At 39.9% G+C, this 20,133-nt stretch overlaps 1 protein-coding gene across 22 annotated transcripts in view; it reads left to right on the top strand.

The window, feature by feature from the left end:
- Window positions 1-20,133, top strand: part of Cask (calcium/calmodulin dependent serine protein kinase) — a 337,725-nt gene that overhangs the window by 310,851 nt on the left and 6,741 nt on the right. For 8 of the 22 annotated variants that reach the window (XM_075958466.1, XM_075958473.1, XM_075958470.1 and 5 more), the window contains 5 exons: window positions 1,295-1,491; window positions 4,882-4,997; window positions 11,984-12,049; window positions 12,152-12,232; window positions 14,203-14,405. In XM_075958466.1, coding sequence (XP_075814581.1) covers window positions 1,295-1,491; window positions 4,882-4,997; window positions 11,984-12,049; window positions 12,152-12,232; window positions 14,203-14,405 — 663 coding nt within the window. Of the gene's footprint in view, window positions 1-1,294; window positions 1,492-4,881; window positions 4,998-11,968; window positions 12,050-12,151; window positions 12,233-14,202; window positions 14,406-15,773; window positions 15,894-20,133 lie in introns of all 22 variants that reach the window. The other 14 variants (XM_075958454.1, XM_075958455.1, XM_075958459.1 and 11 more) reach the window with 3 other exon arrangements.

Raw genomic sequence — 20,133 nt, 5'->3', positions numbered from 1 at the left:
GTAAATAGTTTAGTCTTAGAGAGTCCTACTGCCTCTGGTGCATAAAGAGTTCATAGAATTCTAAATATAACCGAAAGTCATGCCCTAGCAAACATTTCAAGGGAATTTTCTGAAATTGAAAACTAAATTAAAATTAAATTTGTATTTGCCTGTCTATGTCTAAAAGGCGCATATGATGGAAACCAGCATCAGTAGCCTGGCCTTCATCTTGACATTCCTGAGCTAGTTTCCAATTGCTAAGTGCTGCGTAGCATCACCGGATACCTTTCCAACAGTCAGCACTTTTAAAGTGTGGATTTTAGGTACAAATGCAGAGATTTGTTCATTTTAAGAGCTAGATTACTATAATATTAATAGCACACAATGGCTCCAAAGCCTTCAGGTTGGTTTTACAGTGACTTAAATGTGAACATTCAAACTTAATATCAAGGGATGGAATCGTGGGACTTTTTTTCTTTAAATGTAATGCTAAAAAAAATCTGATTTTAAGTTAATAATTTTATAAATTGCAATTGGTAGAATATGCCCACAGTTTACTCTCAGAACTGCATAACTGAGGCAACATTGGATATAATACCTTATTTTAAAACTCTGGAATTCTAGTCATTCATAAAACGCTGCTGTGTTATAACTCCTGTCTGCTATTATGTCTCTTAAATTCATACACCATAAAGCTTAGAGCCTTGAATCATGCATGCTTTGATGCTATGTACTGATTTCAAGGGTTACACTGGCAAGGCAAGGGTTCAGATTCATCTTTATTTTCCCAGAATTGTAAAGCACAAATACAAAGCCAAAATTCCTCTAAAGAAATAAAGCTATATTTTTAACTTTTTAATATGTTTGAGTTACATGTAGCTTTGTCTGCCACTTGTCATGAAAGTATCCAACAGCAAGATACCAGCCCAGGGTTCTTGCTACTTTAAGATAAAAACCTACTCTGAGTGTTAAAGACTGCCTCATGGATGTAACAACTTATCCATACCATCATCATAGCCATAGCAAGCTTTAAAATTGGCGAGCATACTGCTCTATATACCTATACTATTACTAAAAGCAGAATTTATTCAACAAGTATTTTAAGTGTTCCTTCTAGATATAAACAGCAAAGTTGAAGCTGTAATCATTAGACATGGCACCCTGTTTCTGTGTCCTATCTCCATACATTGTTTCAGTTTCACTATCTGATGTCCTGTTTGTGTTGTAAATGTTGATGTGTGGTTAGTAGATTAGTTGGTCACTGTTTTCCTTCACATCACTGTGGCCTCCTTTCTTACAAACTCCTGTTTTATAGATCTATGTAAGAGCACAATTTGAATATGATCCAGCCAAGGATGACCTCATCCCCTGCAAAGAAGCTGGCATCCGATTCCGAGTTGGTGACATCATTCAGATTATTAGTAAGGATGATCACAACTGGTGGCAGGGTAAACTGGAAAACTCCAAAAATGGAACTGCAGGTCTCATTCCTTCTCCTGAACTTCAGGAATGGTATGTTTTTGTTGTTTTATGATGAAACAATGTCCTCCCTGCCAGTTATCAATTTCATATTTTATATTATAAAACTTCCTTGATAAATCTTTTGCATTGATAACTATACAAAACGCAGTTGTCTGAGATTAGAGATCAAATCCAAAAAAAAATTAGTTGTCCAAAAATTCTCAGTCTTCACCTTATAGTCAGATACTTGTTCCGGTTAGATCTGCACATGTAAAAAGAAAGGAGGGTCTGCAGACAAGCTGAGTGACTAGCCTCAACTCCTACAAACTGTTCTCATCTTGTTAGAATGGCATTTTCTTCCAGATATACCTTCCTCTTGTTCCTCTGTATTCTTTCATGACCATCCTTCAATACCAAGGGGGGAAATCTTCAAATACCATGACTCAGTGTCACTCAGGGTATATAACCTGTTACGTTGTTGGGAGAATTGTTCTTTGCCTTACCAGTCTTTAAGAATGATTTTTCCAGGTTTCAAGAATGGTTTCTTTAGCTCAAAAGTAGATGCTTGCCTGGCATGCTCTGGGTTCCATCCACAGAACAAGAGACAGGGGTAAAGATTACCTATTCTGTTAGAAGGCTTACATTGTGAAACAGGTTGAAGTCAGACAGGCATTTTAGACCCTATTGCTGAGAGGAGAGAGAATGTATATCATCTGTTAAGTATTTGGCCAATATCCACCAGAAATCTAGTACGAAAAAAGATAATCTAATGTCTTGGTTTTGTTTTGTGTAACAAAATGTAACCTGCCAAGAACTAAAATTCTACCACCCCCTAACCTGTAACCCCCCCCCAAAAAAATTATTTGAACTTTCTTAAAAGTCAAAAATACCAAGCCCATAAATATTTCTATTTTTTCACCAGTCCTTCTTTCGAGAGTTATTTAAGAGTTTTAAAACATTGGGTTTTTGGTTGGTTAATCTCTTTGTCTTGATTGTCTCTTTCAACTATCTCATGTTTTCCAAAAATATTCTTAAATTTAGAAAGTTGGAGTGGATGAGGAGTTCAGGCACCATCATTTACACACGGAGAAATATGGGCCCAAACAGAGAAGCAGCAGCCTGCCATCTGGCATTGTCTTTTAAGTCTGATCTGCAGACAGTTTAGCATAAGTAGGAAGAAAGCAATTTCTAAGTCTTTTTACTGTGGCTGCTGTGAATGATGCAGTTCATAAAATGTCTTCTAGAGAGCTGTCATCTATACGAGCATTTATTCAGAACAGTCATGTTTGGGCTGGGGATATAGTAGTCAAGTGGTGAGGCCCTGGGATTGAGACCCAGCATCGAGTAAACCAGGTGTGGTGGTACAGACCTTTAATCCAGCACTTGGGAGGCTTAGATGGGATGATCGGAAGCTCAGGGTCATCTTTACTTACATAGAGAGTTTGAGGCCATCCTGGGACACGGGAGACTGTATTGGAAACAAATTTTAAGGGAAGCAAAATAATAATTATTCAGATTCCAGGCTTCCTCCTACTTAGAGTAGCTATATAAATCACAAGCTGTTAGTCCTCTGCAGGAATCTGGAGAAGCCACAGTGGAAAAAGATGGTTCACTTCTTGGCTCTGCTGAGGTATAGGCTCTTCAGATCAGTCTTCCTGCTGCAAAGAAAAAATGCTGCAGAAAATGGAGGAGTTTGTTTTGTTTTATTTTAATGAGCTTGAAAGCACTGAATAGCTCAAAAGTGTACTGGGGATATGAGACCCTTCCACCAGAGCCATAAGCAAAATCTAAGAGCACCAAGTACCCTATCTTACCAAGAAGGCATTTGCTATTATGCCAGAGAACCAAGAATAGGATATAAGCTGAACAAAGACAGAGAATCTGTCAGGAACTGTTCCTCACAGTGTAAAAAACAATTCAGTCAGTCAAGTGTTGTAGTATTCATCTGAATCCCCATACATTGTAAGCTAAAGAGAAAAATCTCCAGGAGTTCAAGGCTAACCTAGTCTACATAGTGAGGTCCAGGCTAGCCTAGACTACAGAGACCTTTTTTTCAAAATGGCTAAAACAATTAGACTGTCCTGAACCTGCAGAATAAATAGCTGGTTTTAATGTATTAAACAAGGCTGAAGATGCAGCTTGGTGGTAGAATATTTGCCTACCATTATCAAGGCCTTAGGGGGAGTTATGAACAAGGAGTGGTACCCCATGCCTGTAATCCCAGAATTTGGGAAGTGGGAGGCAAGAGGATCAATTCAAAGCCAGCCTCATTTTCATAATGACTTTGAGGCCAGCCTGGACTACATGAAGCCTTGTTTTTAAGAATAAGAAAACGTGTCAGGCATGGTGGTGCACATTTTCAATCCCAGCACTTGGAGGTGCAGGCAAGAGCATCAAAAGTTCAAAGTTATACTTGGCTACATAAAGACTCTGAAGCCACCCTGAGATACAAGAGAACCTGTCTCAAACAAAATAAGAAATTTTACTAAGGCATTAAAGAAGACAGACAGACAGACAGACATTGCAGTAATGGACTATAAGACTCAATATTGTAAAGATGTCTATTCCTCCTACATTAATTGTACCAATGCAATCTCAGTCAAAATTACAAGTTTTGAAATTGACAAACTAACTTTAAAGTTTACATGGAGATGTTAGAGAAATGACTCCATGAGTAATTCATGCAGTCATGAATCCCAGAGTTCAGATTATTATTATTGTAATAATAATTCAGAGGTGTTCAGATAGACCAACTAAAGAGAAGAAAATCCTAAAGCACTCCCATACCAAAATAGGTACTTGCTATGTAACAAATAGCATTGCACAGCACTGAGGAATGGTCTTACTTTGTTCAGTACATCCTGCTAGGACAGTTGGGTATCCATAAAGGAGACAAAAAGAGACTGGAGTCCCACCCACTTCATATGATAAGCAAAGAACATTTCTAATAAAATATGAAAGACAAAACTATAAACTTTAAGAATTTCTATGCAATGTATGATTCATTATGTCAGGAAGATTATCTGAGCTGATACCTGGAAAAGGTTTAAAAACATGCCTAACACTAAGTACTAAGCACTCAAAATAGGCTAATGAGTAACAAATTCAAGATGCAAAACAGGCCTGCCTTGACTCATAATCCCATGATAATCATTCTGAATCTTATAATCACATGTTGAAACTTCTGACCCTTATTATCAGATAAGGTGGACTCAAGGAATACAAAGCAATTTTAACATAAGCCTGTGGCTTTAAACCATTTCTAGAAAGCAGTCCTGGAAGCTAAGAACAGCCTTATGTCGGTGATGTCAAGGACTTCCAGAGGATATTCTTGCTGTTATGTAGCTTTCAAATGACTTTTTCTCTTTTCTCGGGCATAAAACTATGTATTAACTTTGTTGGATTCTATTTTCTTTCTTTCTTCCCTTGTTTGTGTATTAGGCGAGTAGCTTGCATTGCCATGGAGAAGACCAAACAAGAGCAGCAGGCCAGCTGTACTTGGTTTGGCAAGAAAAAGAAGCAGTACAAAGATAAATATTTGGCAAAGCACAATGCAGGTAGGAAAAGCATGTCTTTCTGAGGCTAGGTCAAACAAATCCAAGACCTAAGCAAATACAGCATTTACATTTGGTCTTCAGAATTCTCTTTCCAGAACATTGTATTCTATGAGACCTTGACCAACTTGCAAATGCCTTAAGAACCTCTGCCTTCTACCAGTTATTTTGCAGAGCTCTACTTTCTAGGACAAAGGCACTGTTCAGAGGTAGTATCCTCTATGATGAAAGGAACAACATTGAGAAACAAGTGATTGGGGTGTGTTGAGTCCCTGGGGTTCTCTCTTCTCTGGCTGAATTTGGCCTTGAGAGGATGACCCTCCCTCCTAGTTCCTCTTGGCCCTTGGATATGGACCCATGACAGATATTAAGGACAAAGGTGCACAAAAGGGCTGTGCTACAGAGGATTCTGTAGCTGGTTTGAAAGTGCATGGCTGACATGGATACTATCTTGAGATGGTCACTTTCTAGGACTATTCGTCTACCCTCATTGTACTTTGAAGTTCTTAAAAAAACAAAAACACAAAGGACATTATCTAGGCCCTCATTATATATGCATTCCCTTCCCTTTGTATGGAAGCTGGGGTTCAACTGAATCACAGGGTTTACTGTTGTGTTAAAAACCAAAATGCCTACCAAGAAAGTGTTATCTGATATTGCACTTGAATTCCCAGAAGACTCACAGGGTATCATTTAAGCTGAAAGAAAATATGGGGAAGTATATTTAATTTAAATGACTTTTCAATGTGACTCTTTTTATAATGGACTTTTCCTGAGAAATTAAAAGTTGGCAATAGATTAGTTCCCAAGGTTTCAGAAATAACTCAGAAATATCAAACATGTGGCCAAAAAATCAAATGAGTCGAGTCATTCATACACAATTCAGTGTGCTTCTGAGAAATCTGGAATGCAGGTTTCTTTGTACGGTGTTCTAGCATGTATTAACATTCACTAGGAAAAGTTATTTATGACTTCTGAATTCTTATTTCTCCATGAGAAATTAAATGTAAGTATTTGTGAAATGCTGCATATTCAGAATGAATGTGATTGTCCACATAGGTTAAGTTGAAATGGCTCAATTAAATGAGGGCTTGTTCCCTTTCACCAGTTACACTGTGCACACTTATTCCCAATTAAAAGTATCATTTTTCTCATGTGCTACCACAGTGCAGTAGCCTCACAATGGCTTTTGTGTTGGTTTCATAAATGGAAGAAATATTTAAAGCAGAGTTTCTCATCAGACTTTTCCTGACATCAGCATTTATTGCTGTCTCCTTAGTTGCCTTCTCCTCTCTGCTTCCACCAGTCTAACACAATTGAGCCAGCTCACAAGGAGATTAGTTAAATCTAAATCGCATGAGTTAAATACAAAAAAAAAATTAATCAGCTGGGGTAGAAGCTCAGTAGTAAAGTACTTGCCTAGCATGTGAAAGGCCCTGGGTTCCATCCCCAACACTGAAAATGAAAGAAGACATTATCTAAGCTCAACTTGCCATTTCTATAGTGTTAAATGATGTATAAATACTGACAACACTCAAATTAATTTAAACGTAGAAAAGCAAAGAAATAGCTGAGTAAATCTGCTAATATGTCATTGGTTTTATACTCTACTAATTGGAAGGCATGTAGGTTTCAGTATTCAGTTTGCCAATATTCTATAAGGATAATTAAGTGAATTGATCAGAAAACTCCACTTCTCCAAGTGTTGACAAAGACTTAGTCAAATCATCATTGAAGAATTTTGCTAGAGAATCAGCATCAACTCTGACAGCTAGTGGTTCCCATTTTCTGTGGTTCACCTTTTCTGTTCTTGGAGCACCAGGGCATCGCTGTGCTTCTTCCATCATGGCCATTTGGATTCCCAGCAGGCAATGTCCACTCTTCCTGCAAATGTGACTATCGGCCAAATAGGCAGCCTGAGACAGAATCATTAGTCCACCCAGAGGAAGTGTATGACTTGGTCACTTAGCTTACTGATGCCCTCAAACCAGGCAATCAGGTTAGCCAATCAGGTGGTTCTTAATTCTAAACCTCAGTGGATCTAATGTTCTTTCGTCACTCAGCCTGAAACAGGTACCTTGCAGTGTTCCATGTCTCAGGCTGTAGCTCTCTGAAAACACTGCCTGTCCAGGTTGAAAGTATTTATCCTTGATTTAGACAATGGGGTACTGTTGTTTTTTTCTGCATCCTTTGGCGTGACATCCCCTATCCCAAATCATGTGCCAAAGTTCTCATAAATTCAAACTGTAGAAAAATAATCTTAGCTGCACAGGGGACAGAGGACCACCACTCTTTTTGCTGCCCTTAGTATTTTCTTAACCACTGACCTCTGCTAGGCATCTGAGCAGTTCATGTCACTCTTGAGGGGTTATCCTTCCAGTCCATGTATATCTGCCTGACTCGGAAGGAAGGCCCTTGTATAGCCACTGAAGTTTCTTTCTAAACCTTTGGGTTTCTGCTTCTCTGTGAGTCTCTAGTCAGAATACTGCTATCAGGGTCCTGCCCCTGCAGAGTCATGAGTTCTCCTTAATTTCTCTTTTAGGAGAAGGTGACCACCACTTTTACCCTGGCCTAACTAAACCTAGCATTCATTTGTGTCGCCATCTCTTCAGGATCCCTCAACTTTATCAATGAACGTTTCCATCTTGTTTAGTCTAACGTCCAGAAGCCTTTGCTTATCACTACAGGAGCTGAAGCTGTCAGACAACTGTCTGCTTTGGCTAGGATGAGGTTGCCTCATAGACTATTATATTGCCCATGTAAAGAATTGCTGTAAAATACCATTGGCCTCCATCTAGGTAAGGCAGATGCTGTGAAAACGAGAAAATAGTGTACTCTTTCATACCAACAACTAGCCAGATGCTCACAAATCAAACTACTTTTCTCAACTTCTTTCAGAAACCAACCATAAATACAGCACACTCTGTTCTTTCTATGTTGTGCAGTAATTCAAAATAAGGTGCTGGGTTTTATTACCTGTTCAAAGACTTTGAAAATTCATCATACATTGACGGCAAGCTCTAAATTTTATCATCAAAGTTGGAAATTACTTGTATCTTCAAGTAGAATAAAGGATAAAGACTGTCCACAGCACCAAGAATGGCAATAATAGCATCAAAATCTATTATTTCTGTCACCAGGAAAACCCACACATCTAGTTAAAGCAGAATTATGCTTAAACTGTGCGGTCTACATAATACAGTGGTATAAATTTCATTCGTACACAATATTTAAATAATATTATACCACATTTGAAAATCAGGTTATATAATATAAAACTTTGTATTTTAGACATCCCTTGTCAAAATAGTGACTGCAGCACCACTAAGTCACTTCCTTTTTTAGGGTCTGTGGGTTACTAATATCCCTCTTGGATGAGCATTTTATTCCCTAGTATCCCCCTCAATAACCAATACCCCTGTTCCTTTTTGCCTGGCTTGCTTCATTCAACCACATTATCTGTCTGGCCACTACAAACATACAATATCTTCCCTGGACCAGTGGTACTAGTTGGAATTCATTCTTAACTGGAGTTGGGTTTGGTGGGGTTGTTTGTTGTTTTTGTTTGTTTGTTTGTTTTTCAGTACTTGAAGCTACTTGTAGCCTTTCAGAGACAATGTTAACAGCTTGCTTTTTTTTTCAAATAGTTGCTTAAATACTTAAGTGCCTGAAATGTTAAGTAGTTTAGCAGGAAATCAAAGAAATATAAACAAAGTATGCCAGGAAATATTTCTAAATTCTTCGGAATGAATTGGATTATGGTATGTGTAGTATTTACATCAAACATGTTTCTGCAAACTCATGAGACCTTTTAGGCACATGCATCTGATGTGAACAGTATTGTCATCTTGCTAGAACTGTACTCTAGATGCACTGAGCTTCCTAAGCCCAAGACTTCAAGAAGGCACTTTTAGGGTGTTAGAGAGATGTCTCAGAGGTTAAGAGCACTGACTGCTCTTCCAGAGGACTCTGGTTCAATTTCTGGCACCTACATGGCACACCTGTCTGTAACTCCAAGATCTGACACTCACACAGACATACTTGTAGGCAGAACACCAATGTACATTAAAAATAAAGTAACTCTTAGTTCAAGTTAATGATTTAAGCTTTTTTACAAATGAAAGTCTGTATTTTTTTATTGTAAGACATCAAAACAGTGGTATTTAATGTCCTGAAAGTACTGTTTATGTGGGTACATATGAACTTAGAGGATTTCTGGAATAGCATTCATTCATAGTTGTGTTTAAATTATGCTTAATACTATAAACAAGTAATTAGCCTTTTAAAACTATCCTGAAGAAAAGTGGCCTATAACCTCATTGATACTTGTATTTTTTTTTTCATAATAAAACTAGGACTGAAGATGTAGCTTAGTGACAGGGCACTTTATTAGCATGTGCAAGGCAAGGCTCTGAGTTTGATCCCCAGAATCATAAAGTACAATAATAAGCTAATAAGCACACATAGCTAGAAATTGCCAATGGTACAGAAATGCACAAAGTGAAAAGTGAAAGGCCCCTACATTTATTCTCTCTGAAAGGGGTTTCTTATCATTTCCACATAAAATTTCTGTATACATGCTAGCATATAAAAATCCACTGGCTTTTATATAAGGGTATGATTGAATTTGTATTAAAATGAGTTTGTTTCTTAATGTGGTTTATTTACCTTGTGTTTAAAATATTGCATGATAAAGTTTATTTTGTGCCTATTATACTTTTATTTTACTAATATATGAAAAGTCATATTTCAATGACCCCTGTACATTTTTCATGCTGTCTCACTCCCAATGGCCTCTGTGCATGTAAGTAACCTGTTGAATGACTATGCCTCTGTGTTCTTGATGCTTTCATTTTATTAAGTCCTTTTTCTTTAATCAGCAAGCAATTTAAACCCTTTCAAAGTTCAGTCTTTAAGTGTTCTTCTAATATTCCTTGTATATCTTGTTTTCAAATATCCTGTTTTACTTTGTTTTGCAACCCTATGACTATGTGGCAATTTTATTTAGACCAGAGTAACCTCTTCATACTACCATTCATGGCTAAGATTCTAATGTTTAACCTATCTGTTCGTTTGTTTGTGGTATGTTGATTGTTAATCCCTAACTTGTGTACTTTTAGAAAATGACAAAGGCATAAATAAAACCAAGACTCAACTTAGGTCTCTAGAGGGAGAGGGATGTGTCTACCTTTCAGAAAACTTTGTGTCTTCATCACCTTGTTCTTTCATGAAACACTTGATGATTTGTATAGCTTAAAACACATCAATTTGCCGATGCACTTCTTCCCATGAGCACACTTTTCCTTGATGGAAATCTTCAAGGCAGTGGACACAGAAAGCAGTGCCATAAGCACCCCTGCTTTTCTTTCTGCAATTCTCTTCATTCCATTACCACTGTAGCACAGCAAACTAGCTCTACCACAGGGAGTCTCATCTCATTTTAATTTTGTAGCCATGCCATTCTGCAAACATTTCTCCAATATAAGCTATTGCTAGAGAATATGGTCTAAAGATTTTTTTATTCAACTTTTATAGAATCAAGTTATCAAAAGAAAACCAATGCACAAAGACCCATTAATATACACTAGCTTTTATTTTAATATATTGTATTCCTTTCTCTATATATTTTGAGAACTACGTTTTTCACTTATTTATTTGCTTGTGGTCTATTGAGCTCTGTGGTATCTTATTTTGCATCATAAGGTTCTTTGCTACTGTGCAGATCACAAATGTTAAGGGCTGAGCTGATTCTCAAAATCATTTGGCCATATTGCTTCAGGGAGCAGACGCTCTCTGCATGATTCAGCCTTGGGATCCAATTCACTGAATAATTCACCTCTCTGGAATTCTGGGAGAACTCAATCTTTTAAGAGGAAACTTCACTGTGTACTTGATAACAGTTGGGTATGACCATGGGTGGGCAGTTTACAGGAAACACAGATGTCTGATTTTAGCCTTCTGAGAACTTTCAAATGTGTCTGAGAATCAGATCCTTTCGATAGCCATGGCCATTCACTATGATAACTTCCCCGTATTGCTTGACATTGGTCTTGTCATAGTGTTGTTGAGAAGCACGTTTCTGAAACATTTTTAAAGTATTTCTCAGTCTATAATAATTCAAGAACTGCCCTTTCTCAAAGGTTTCTAAGCTCAGCCTCGCCATGATTATTTCCATCCTGCACACCCTGATTTCTTACAGAGCTTCCCATATAATTAATGGCTGACATAGTTTCCGGGCCAGGAATGCATGTTTCCCTGCTTAAAACCCATGCCTTCCCAAGACCTGAGTTACAGCAAATTTGTGAAATGTCCAACTAAAAGCTTATTAAAATTCTTTCATACCAGGTAGTGCTGGCACACACTTTTAATCCCAGCACTTAGGACGCAGAGGCAGGCAGATCTCTGTGAGTTCAAGGCCAGAACCTGGCTTTGACAGATTCTAACATGCCACCTTCATCAATTCTTAAGAAGTAATAAAGGCAATAGCATTAAATAAAAACTGGGTGACCATGCATTTCTCACCCATCTCTGGATGTGCTACAGCTGGCCCTCACTCGCTAATTTCACTTGCGCCCATGCTCTCTACTTGTGTTGGTTGCTACCCAAAGACTTTTTCTTTTGAATATTGCTACTTGCTTAGAATTGTGAAAAAATGAACAGCATGTGGTTCTGAGTGAATTCAAATGATTTGTTGGAATACTGCATGAAAAAATATGATGTATCGTTTAGAATCGGACTTTCATGCATGTACGCATCATTTCTTTGGTTGTTCCTGGTTCTCAAGTACATTTTCATGGGCTTAAAAATGAAACTTTCTCCCATAATGGCATTATGGTTTAAATCAATGTAAGCTACATATCATAAGCAGAATTCATGCTGTTACTATAACTTAGTTTTTCCAATAAAATTATAAATTACCTGCATGCGATATCCATCCTGTAAACTTACCTTTCTTCTAAATCTTTGCATTTTAGTGTTTGATCAATTAGATCTTGTCACATATGAAGAAGTAGTCAAACTGCCTGCATTCAAAAGGAAAACACTAGTCTTATTAGGTAAGTTTAGCTGTATCAGTGGCTTGCTTATTCTCACCTCCAAATAATTCTACAAACGTTTACTAGTTGTTAATTTTACCATTCTTTTCAAAAATTACCTAGGTGCACATGGTGTTGGGAGAAGACACATAAAAAACACCCTCATCACAAAGCACCCGGACCGGTTTGCCTACCCTATTCCACGTAAGCAATGCATCAGCCTGAATTCTTTTTATCCTATCATCTACTTGTCATTGTAATATGCATATTTTTCTAATTATGTAAATAATAATTGTGTACTATAGGAAAATTGTTAAATCCAAAACAAGAGCAATGAAGAATATATGATAATTTCAAAATCATTTTCCAAATAAGAAGTACCACAAATATTTGTTGTAAACTCCTTCTAGACTTCTCTTAATGTAAACATATGCACAGTGGCGAGTTACAGCATTAGTCTTATCCATGTTGTTTATAACCTAACTTTTCCAACAGTTTGTCATAAATATTATCTAGATGAATGATTCTTTTAAAAAATAAGCTTTAATTGTTTTATAATTTTCTCTGATACAACCATGTTTCCACCAATCATTACCTACATTATTGACTTTATCACTTTAAAACCCAGGCAATGAACTCTCTTTTGTTTAGTATAAGGAATTCAAATTTGTGATATTTCTCCATCACCCTTACTTGTCTGTTTCATATTGTCAGCCTCTTGCCCTCTTTCATTCCCTCAACTGTGAAATGAAGCAATCTTGACGGTTGTACAAAAAGTTCAAGAGTAGGTATAGGGAACAGATGGGGCCAAGTCCTAACTCTTAACCTCATGGCAGTCAGGAAACAAGCCAGCATTGGTTACAGATTTGAGTTCAGCCACAGTGACATACAAAGAACCAAGCTAGCCAGGGCTACAAAGTAAAACCTTGTCTCAAAACATTAAAAACAAGAAACATCTCTGAAGCACTATTTGGTCTGTAAACCAGTTCACCACTTCCTTGCCTCACCTTTTGGTTTAGTCCTTCTATGATAATCCTAGCCACACCTCTTTCAGCCCTTTGTGTTTTCAGTATGGTGTGCCTTTTGCTGTCCTCCAACAAACATCCTCATTTGGGAAGTGGTATAGGAGACGTTTCCATATGGGAACTGTCCAGGAGGGTAGTCCTTTGTGGCTCCCCAGCCATTGAAATGTGAAATAAGAAACTGAACTGTTTCATTCGTTTAAATGGAAATAGCCACACGTAGTTATTCATCCTCTCCTTCTTTCTTCCTTCTGCACGGGACCCAAGTAAGCTAAGGGATAGTGAGTTATGTTAATCTTGGGTCAGTTAGTTATTTTTCTGTCATTGTGATAAAATACTATTACCAGAGTAACTTAAAGAAAAAAAAGTTGGTTGACTTACAGTTCCAGGGGGTAAGAATTAATCATAACAAGGTAGACATAGCAGCAGGAGCAAGAAGCTGAGAGATCACATTTCCAGCCTCAGACACAAACCAGAGAGAGCAAACTGGAAATGGGGAAAGGCTATGAGTCTCAAATTCTGTTCCAAGTGACCTTTCCTCTAGAAAGACTCAAACTCCCGAAACAGTGCCACCAACAGGGGACAAGTATTCAAATACCTGACTCTATTTGGGCCGTTTTTCATTCAAAAAACATCTTAGTCACATTATGTCTTTCCTCCCAGGACAGTATGAAATAGCTCTCACAACACTGAAATATTCACCAAACAACAAACAATCCAAAAAAATCTGCTATGCTGCTGCACACAGATAAATATGGTTTTTAGCTTGCTTCTGCAATGTTACTGGAGATGGAAACAGAGGCTATGAGACACTCTAAAGAATCAACAGGTTTTTTTTTTTTCGTTTTGAGACAAGGTGTCTTGTATCCCAGGCTGGCCTTGGGCTTGTAATCCTCCCCTTGCCACCTCCCAAGTGACGGGGTTGCAGCTGTGTGCTATCATACCTGGTTTCATCAGCTTTTAAGAAACAACTGAGGAGCTAAGTTTACAGCTCAGTGGTAGAGTGCCTGTCTAATATGCACAGAGGCCTGTATCTCAACATGGAGTGTGCACATGCGTACACACACACACCGTGATTGAGTTGAGTAAGTTCATTGGGAGTGTGACTCATCAATCCAGCCATTTAAACCTCTCATGAATGGAACTTTGCAGATACAACCAGACCTCCAAAGAAAGATGAAGAAAATGGCAAGAATTATTACTTTGTATCTCATGACCAAATGATGCAAGACATCTCAAATAATGAGTACTTGGAGTATGGCAGCCACGAGGATGCAATGTACGGGACAAAACTGGAGACCATTCGGAAAATCCACGAGCAGGGGCTGATCGCAATACTGGACGTGGAACCTCAGGTAATGTCCAAGCCACCCTGAACCCACTCCGTCTTGCCTGCATGCTGATAAGCTCAGATTCTGAAATCCAAAATGCCATCAGAAAGTTTGGGGTCACGGCAATAATTTTCTAAGCCACAGGAAAATTTCAGTTCTCAAGACTGCCTGGGTCAACAGTCTAAGATGTAAACCAGTCACTGAACTCAGCGCACACAACATGCATTTAATAAGCACATTGTTCTCTTCTGCGGCTTATACTCAGAAGCTCGGTGAAGTGCCCATTTGGGTCTGTGCCTGCCAGAAATCCTCCACTTCCGCACCCTCAGGATGAGGCTCTGACATTTTTTATCACAGCAGCCCTCCTCTGATCTCCTGGTACAGCCCATGCTGGCCCAGTAGAGCATCTGCCGATATCTTAGGTCGATCCTGTGTGAGAAACTGATCCTGGGGTCTGGATGTGAAACAGCTGGAGCTTCATGACAGTGATTGTGAGTGCTTTTACCAGAGTTAGGTGAAGCAGGGATTAAGAGCCTAGGTGGCTCTCAGCCTCTGTGATTTCCTTTCCTGAGGAGAGAAGTGGAAAACTCAGGGAGGACTCAAAAAGGAGATAGGTACAAAGACGATTGCTTTAATAATTTGTAAACAAGTCTTATGTAGGAAACAATAGCAATGATGGAACTTGAGAAAGCTGAAGACTTCATATAGGGATTGACATCATTGCCTCTCAGCAGTAAGGTGGGCACATGCTTAGCATATACAAACAAAACAGAAATGCTGACAAGCTAATTTTTCAAGTCTGAGCATAAGCCAGGTAGAAGTGGGGCACAACGAAAAGGACTTGGGAGTGATAGACATCAGAGGAAGTTCCAAGACAGGCTGCTGGGAACTCTCAAGACTCAGATGTGCCATTTCTGTGATGGCTCTATACCCCCACGCCTTTCATCACTTAGACTAGAATGGGTAGACCACCTGCTGAGTTATGGAGATACCCCTAGTTGAGCAGTTTCTGCTTACGCAGGAGGAGGCGTAGGTACATATCCCAGGCAGGGAAAAGCCCCATTGAGGGGTCACTGCATGAGACTTGGTCTCATAGCCATCCCTAAATCGTTAGATTTACAATCTGTGTGACCTGGGCCCTGATGGCTCAGTTTCTGGGCTCCAGGAGTCTAACAGACTATGGCCAATAGTTTCATTCATTTCCATTATAGACCAAGTGGGGTTCTTGAACTCAGAACTTTGGAAACTACAATAGGATCTGGTTAGGGGCTAGGGAGGAGTACAATAAACACTGTAGTTTACTTAATGGTTAACTTGGACCTATATAGAACTAAATATGATGATGTGTAACACAGATTGATCTTTGTTTAACTACTAATCCCTCCTTACTAGGGATTGGAAAAATCTTCTGGCCAGGGGTGGCTAGAGGCAAAGTCTCAATCCTGGTCCTGGTCTTCGACATCCTCTCCTTGGGTTCCACACTGGTCTTCACCTGAACGTCGTTTTCTGCTGGTAGTAATGTCTCTAGCAGTATGCTGGCTGCAGGGCTCCTCAGATCCCTCTGCATTACCTCAGGCCACTTCCAAGGGCTTTCTGCCTTCCCTGCTGCTGCTGCTGCTGCCACCGCCGCCACCGCCACCACCACCACCACCACCACCACCACCACCGCTGCTGCCGCTGCTGCTCCACTCATAGCACCCAGCTCTCCCTGTCCCTTGCCCTTGCACAGCCATGCACTGCTCTGCACTGCTGAGCGGGAGACCCATCTCTCAGACTCATCAGGACGTCCACAGCAGATCCTTTCTCCATTGCACTTGGCCCAGCACCTCCTCCTGCCGGGCACACTGGCCCCTGCTGCCCTGACTGCTGGATGAGCTCACCTGCACTCCTCTCCTGCTTCCTGTTTCCCCTCCTCTCACAACTGTGATCTCTCAGTTCCACTGGCCCTTGAGGGCAGGCCCTAAGCATTCTGGCCTCTGCCCTAGGATGGGCCAGGGCCATCTGGCCCCTGTATGAACTGGTTGACCATTTTGGTCCCAGACTCTCCTACCCGGTCTAGACTCCTAGCTGGATGCTATATATGGCAGTATAATCTAGGTTATCTATGGAGTCTGTACTAGGAGGGTTCCCTGGGCCTCCCTGCACTCGGCCCACTCTCTCCAGGGCTGGGGAGCACCCTCACCCTACTTTCAGGATGCTTGTGGCTATGAATGAATTACTTTAAAACATTTTCCTCAGTGCCCCTTTCCTATCTCAGCCATTTAGATTAAGGCTTCCACTGTATCTGAGAAACTCTGATTCAACAAAGCACTAATATGTCATGCTATGTACATGCATAAGCTAAGAATGCAGTTAAGGAGATAAGCTGGTGAGGATGAAATTCCTCTCTGCATATACCTCAGAACTCCCCAAAAGAGGGAAAGTGCCGTGTGGCTTTTCTTGTTTTAATCTGCTCAACATCTATGACAGCTGAAGCCACTTGTCCTATAGGTGGCCCATTGTATGACACCTAGCACTGGTGCTCAGCTCGTTTAGGACATGCCTAATGCTTTGTGCAATCTTAATTTATTTCAAACAATTGAGGCTAAACTTAAGATAAGTTGTGGTGGTCCAATTTCAATCTAGAGGGCCATGGCAGTGATAACAAATTAGAAAAAAAAAACAGTATCCTGGCTGCTTTCAAAATAACAAGAGATTATAGTCCTATATTGCCAGTCCTGGTAAGCTCAATGAATTCTGTCAGTATGGACTGCCATAGGTGAAGAAAACAGATTTAATGTAATTGTGATAAAACAAGCTTTTCCAGCCAGAAGAAAATGAGCTTTGAACTGGGTTAGGTTTTTTTGTTTATTTTTTTTACTTTTTTATGATAAATCCCAACCTTTTGTGCCATTATAGGCAAGGAAACCTTGAACACCCTCTAGGTCTCCCACCTTATGCATAACACTACAGCTTAAACATTCATTTATTTTCTTTTAACATCTAGAAAAGTACATAGGGTGATTAAACCTGAAAAAAAATACAATAAAGCTCATTTCTCCTACAAATAGAACCTGAGGAACTAATCTAGACCAATAAAGCAGAACTGTAGAATAATAACTAGTAGGTAATTGGAACTTCTAATAGTTTTCAACTTGAACTCTCTACCAATCAGAAGCATTACAAAGTTAATATTAGTTGCTGGGAATAGCTATACATGCCTGTGATGTCAGCACTCAGGAGGGTGAGGCAGGAGGATCATAAATTCAAGGGCAACCTGGACTATATAGCCAGATTTTATGTCCAAAACAGTGAGTAGCAGATTATCTGTAGCTTTGCCTTTGCCCAAAGAGAGAAAAGTTGCCATCCAGAAAAATTTCAAACTTAGTAAAAACCTAAACTTTAAAGAGTCAGGGCCACTGCTTAGCATGCAGGAGATCCTAGGTTCCATCCTCAGTACCAAAGCGTAAACAGAACCAGAGGCCATTCCATTCTCTGGTTAGCACTGTGCTCTCCCGAAACCAGTGTTTGTGTCCCAGAATAAGTGAGCTGCTTGCCCTGTATACTTTGTAACTTTGCAAACTACATTAGTCTGATGAGACCTGCATCTTAGATCTTTGGGTCGAATGAGTTCTTTTTCCTTGGCAAGATAACCTGAGGTTAATTCTTGGCCATACATAGATGAGCTATAAAAATGAATTTATCTTCATAAATTACCTCTCATAAATGAATGACACTTTTTAAATCTAGTACGAATCAAATGATTATTTGAATCCAGTATGTTTTCAGTGGTTTTTCTAGAGTGTGTGTTTTCTCTGTCTGTCTCTGTGTGTGTGTCTCCTCTCCTTTCCTTTCTTCTCTCCCTCCATGCCCTCCTCCTCTTTCTTCTCTCCCTCCCTCTCTTTCTTCCCCTCCTCCCTTCCAGAAAGAGAGATTTGCTTGTGACTATTAACAAATTTGTAGCTCCCCTTAAATCAGAGGTTTAGAGTTCATCTTTAACTCCTATGTTAACCACCTGAGGGAGGGGATTCCTTATGAGTAGTTCCGTTTCCTGTCCCTGAAGTGACTCTGAACTTCAGCCAAGAGCCCGAACCTAAAATGGCTCCTGCTTGAAAACCGTACCTAGAGCAGAGTGTGAGGATAGAGCTTGTGAGAAGCAAACGAGGAGATGCGCGCTGACGCTGCTGAAGCCGAAGCCCATTGAGACAGGAAAATCGCACTTGGGACTTGAGTCACATTGGTATTTTGGAAAATGCAATAATATAGGATAGAAATAGAAAACCATGAAAAAGACGCAGCAACAAGTATGCTAACCACAGAAACTGCTGGAGTTCTTATGCTAAGCATTAAATTTGGTTCTAAACTTTCTGTCAGCTGCAGGGGCAGGAACCTAGAGCTGACTTTTAGGCACAAGAAACCTCTGGAAATGTGATAAACATGGCCTTCCTTGGGGCTTTCATGCAGTTAACAGTTGGGTGGCCCTCCTTATTTACAGCTGTAGACTTGGAGCAGCACACAGTACATGTTTGGCTAGTTCACTGGGAGCTCAACTGCTGCTTTTCAAGGAACGAGTTTGTGCAGTAGCATGATGGCAGGCTAGAATCGAAAGCACTCACAGGATTGGGCGGCGAGCGGGGTGGGCAACTAAGAAGAAGAAAGCTATCTCCAACCTGGGGTATTGTTGTCTTCTGTGAGTGCCATTCAGCATACAAGCTGTGTGCACTTCTATCTGGTACTCAGAGGTACCTCCGGGAGAAAAGCAAGGAGAATGTTTCCACGGCTTAGTTGACAGAGAGAGAAAGTGTGTGTGTGTGTGTGTGTGTGTGTGTGTGTGTGTGTGTGTGTGTGTGTGTGTTTATCCAGTGGAAATGATGAGAAAAACTTATATCCTGCCTGATGTTGTATTCCCTTGCTGCCAGAGCATAGGAAGGAAAAAACAAAGAGCCAAGATAATAGTGACAAAGTGACCATTTCTAAATAAGGACCCTGGTCAGGCTTACTTAAATCATGTGCTCAGTCACAGCAGGTGAACAAAGAAATGGGCAGCTGCCTCTATTAGGAATGAACATGGGCAGACTTGGAAAGCATTCTTAGTAGAATAAAGAGATTTGGGCAGATAAGACAGTGAGTCAGGTTCCCTCACCAAAGACAGTATGTGACTAGAGCTAGAACCCTAGTGCACGCCAGCCTTAGACTCAATATCAGATTGTATCTTAGAATCATGTGCTCAGAGATGCCAGGAGAGCAGAGGCTCTCCAGTTAGACCTGCTGCAAAGGCCAAGATCAGTAGTGTACATACTAGATTGACTGTTTCTGCATTTTTACTGAATCATAAAGGCAATTTATGGTGTACCATATTGAGTATAAGAGAAACAACTAAACAAGACACAGCCTTTGCCTTCAAGCCACTGCCAGGGACTGTATTTTGAGTGTGATTGATGGCTACTTCAGGAACACACAGCAAGGCCTCCGAGCCCAATGGCAAAGTTTCCAAAGAAACTGCCAGGTGTGCTATCAGCAGCACAAGAGGATCCAGAGCTCAAGCTCCAGCTCAGGTGCTAGAATGCATGTCTAGCATGCAGGAAGCTCTAGCTTCAACCCCCACCACCGCATAAAACTGGGCATATCTATAATCCCAGCACTCGAGAGATGAAGGCAGGAGAACTAGAAGTTTGAAGTCATTCTTGTCTGTATAAGATCATGTTCAAAATAAATCTTTCCAGAAACTAGGTTCTGAAGGATTATTCAGGCAAACAGAAAGAACAGCGAGAAA

The sequence above is a fragment of the Microtus pennsylvanicus genome, chromosome X (assembly GCF_037038515.1).
Source record: "Microtus pennsylvanicus isolate mMicPen1 chromosome X, mMicPen1.hap1, whole genome shotgun sequence".
Taxonomy (NCBI): domain Eukaryota; kingdom Metazoa; phylum Chordata; class Mammalia; order Rodentia; family Cricetidae; genus Microtus; species Microtus pennsylvanicus.
Note: the sequence above shows the minus strand (reverse complement) of the source record. Positions and strands in the feature narration are given on the sequence as shown.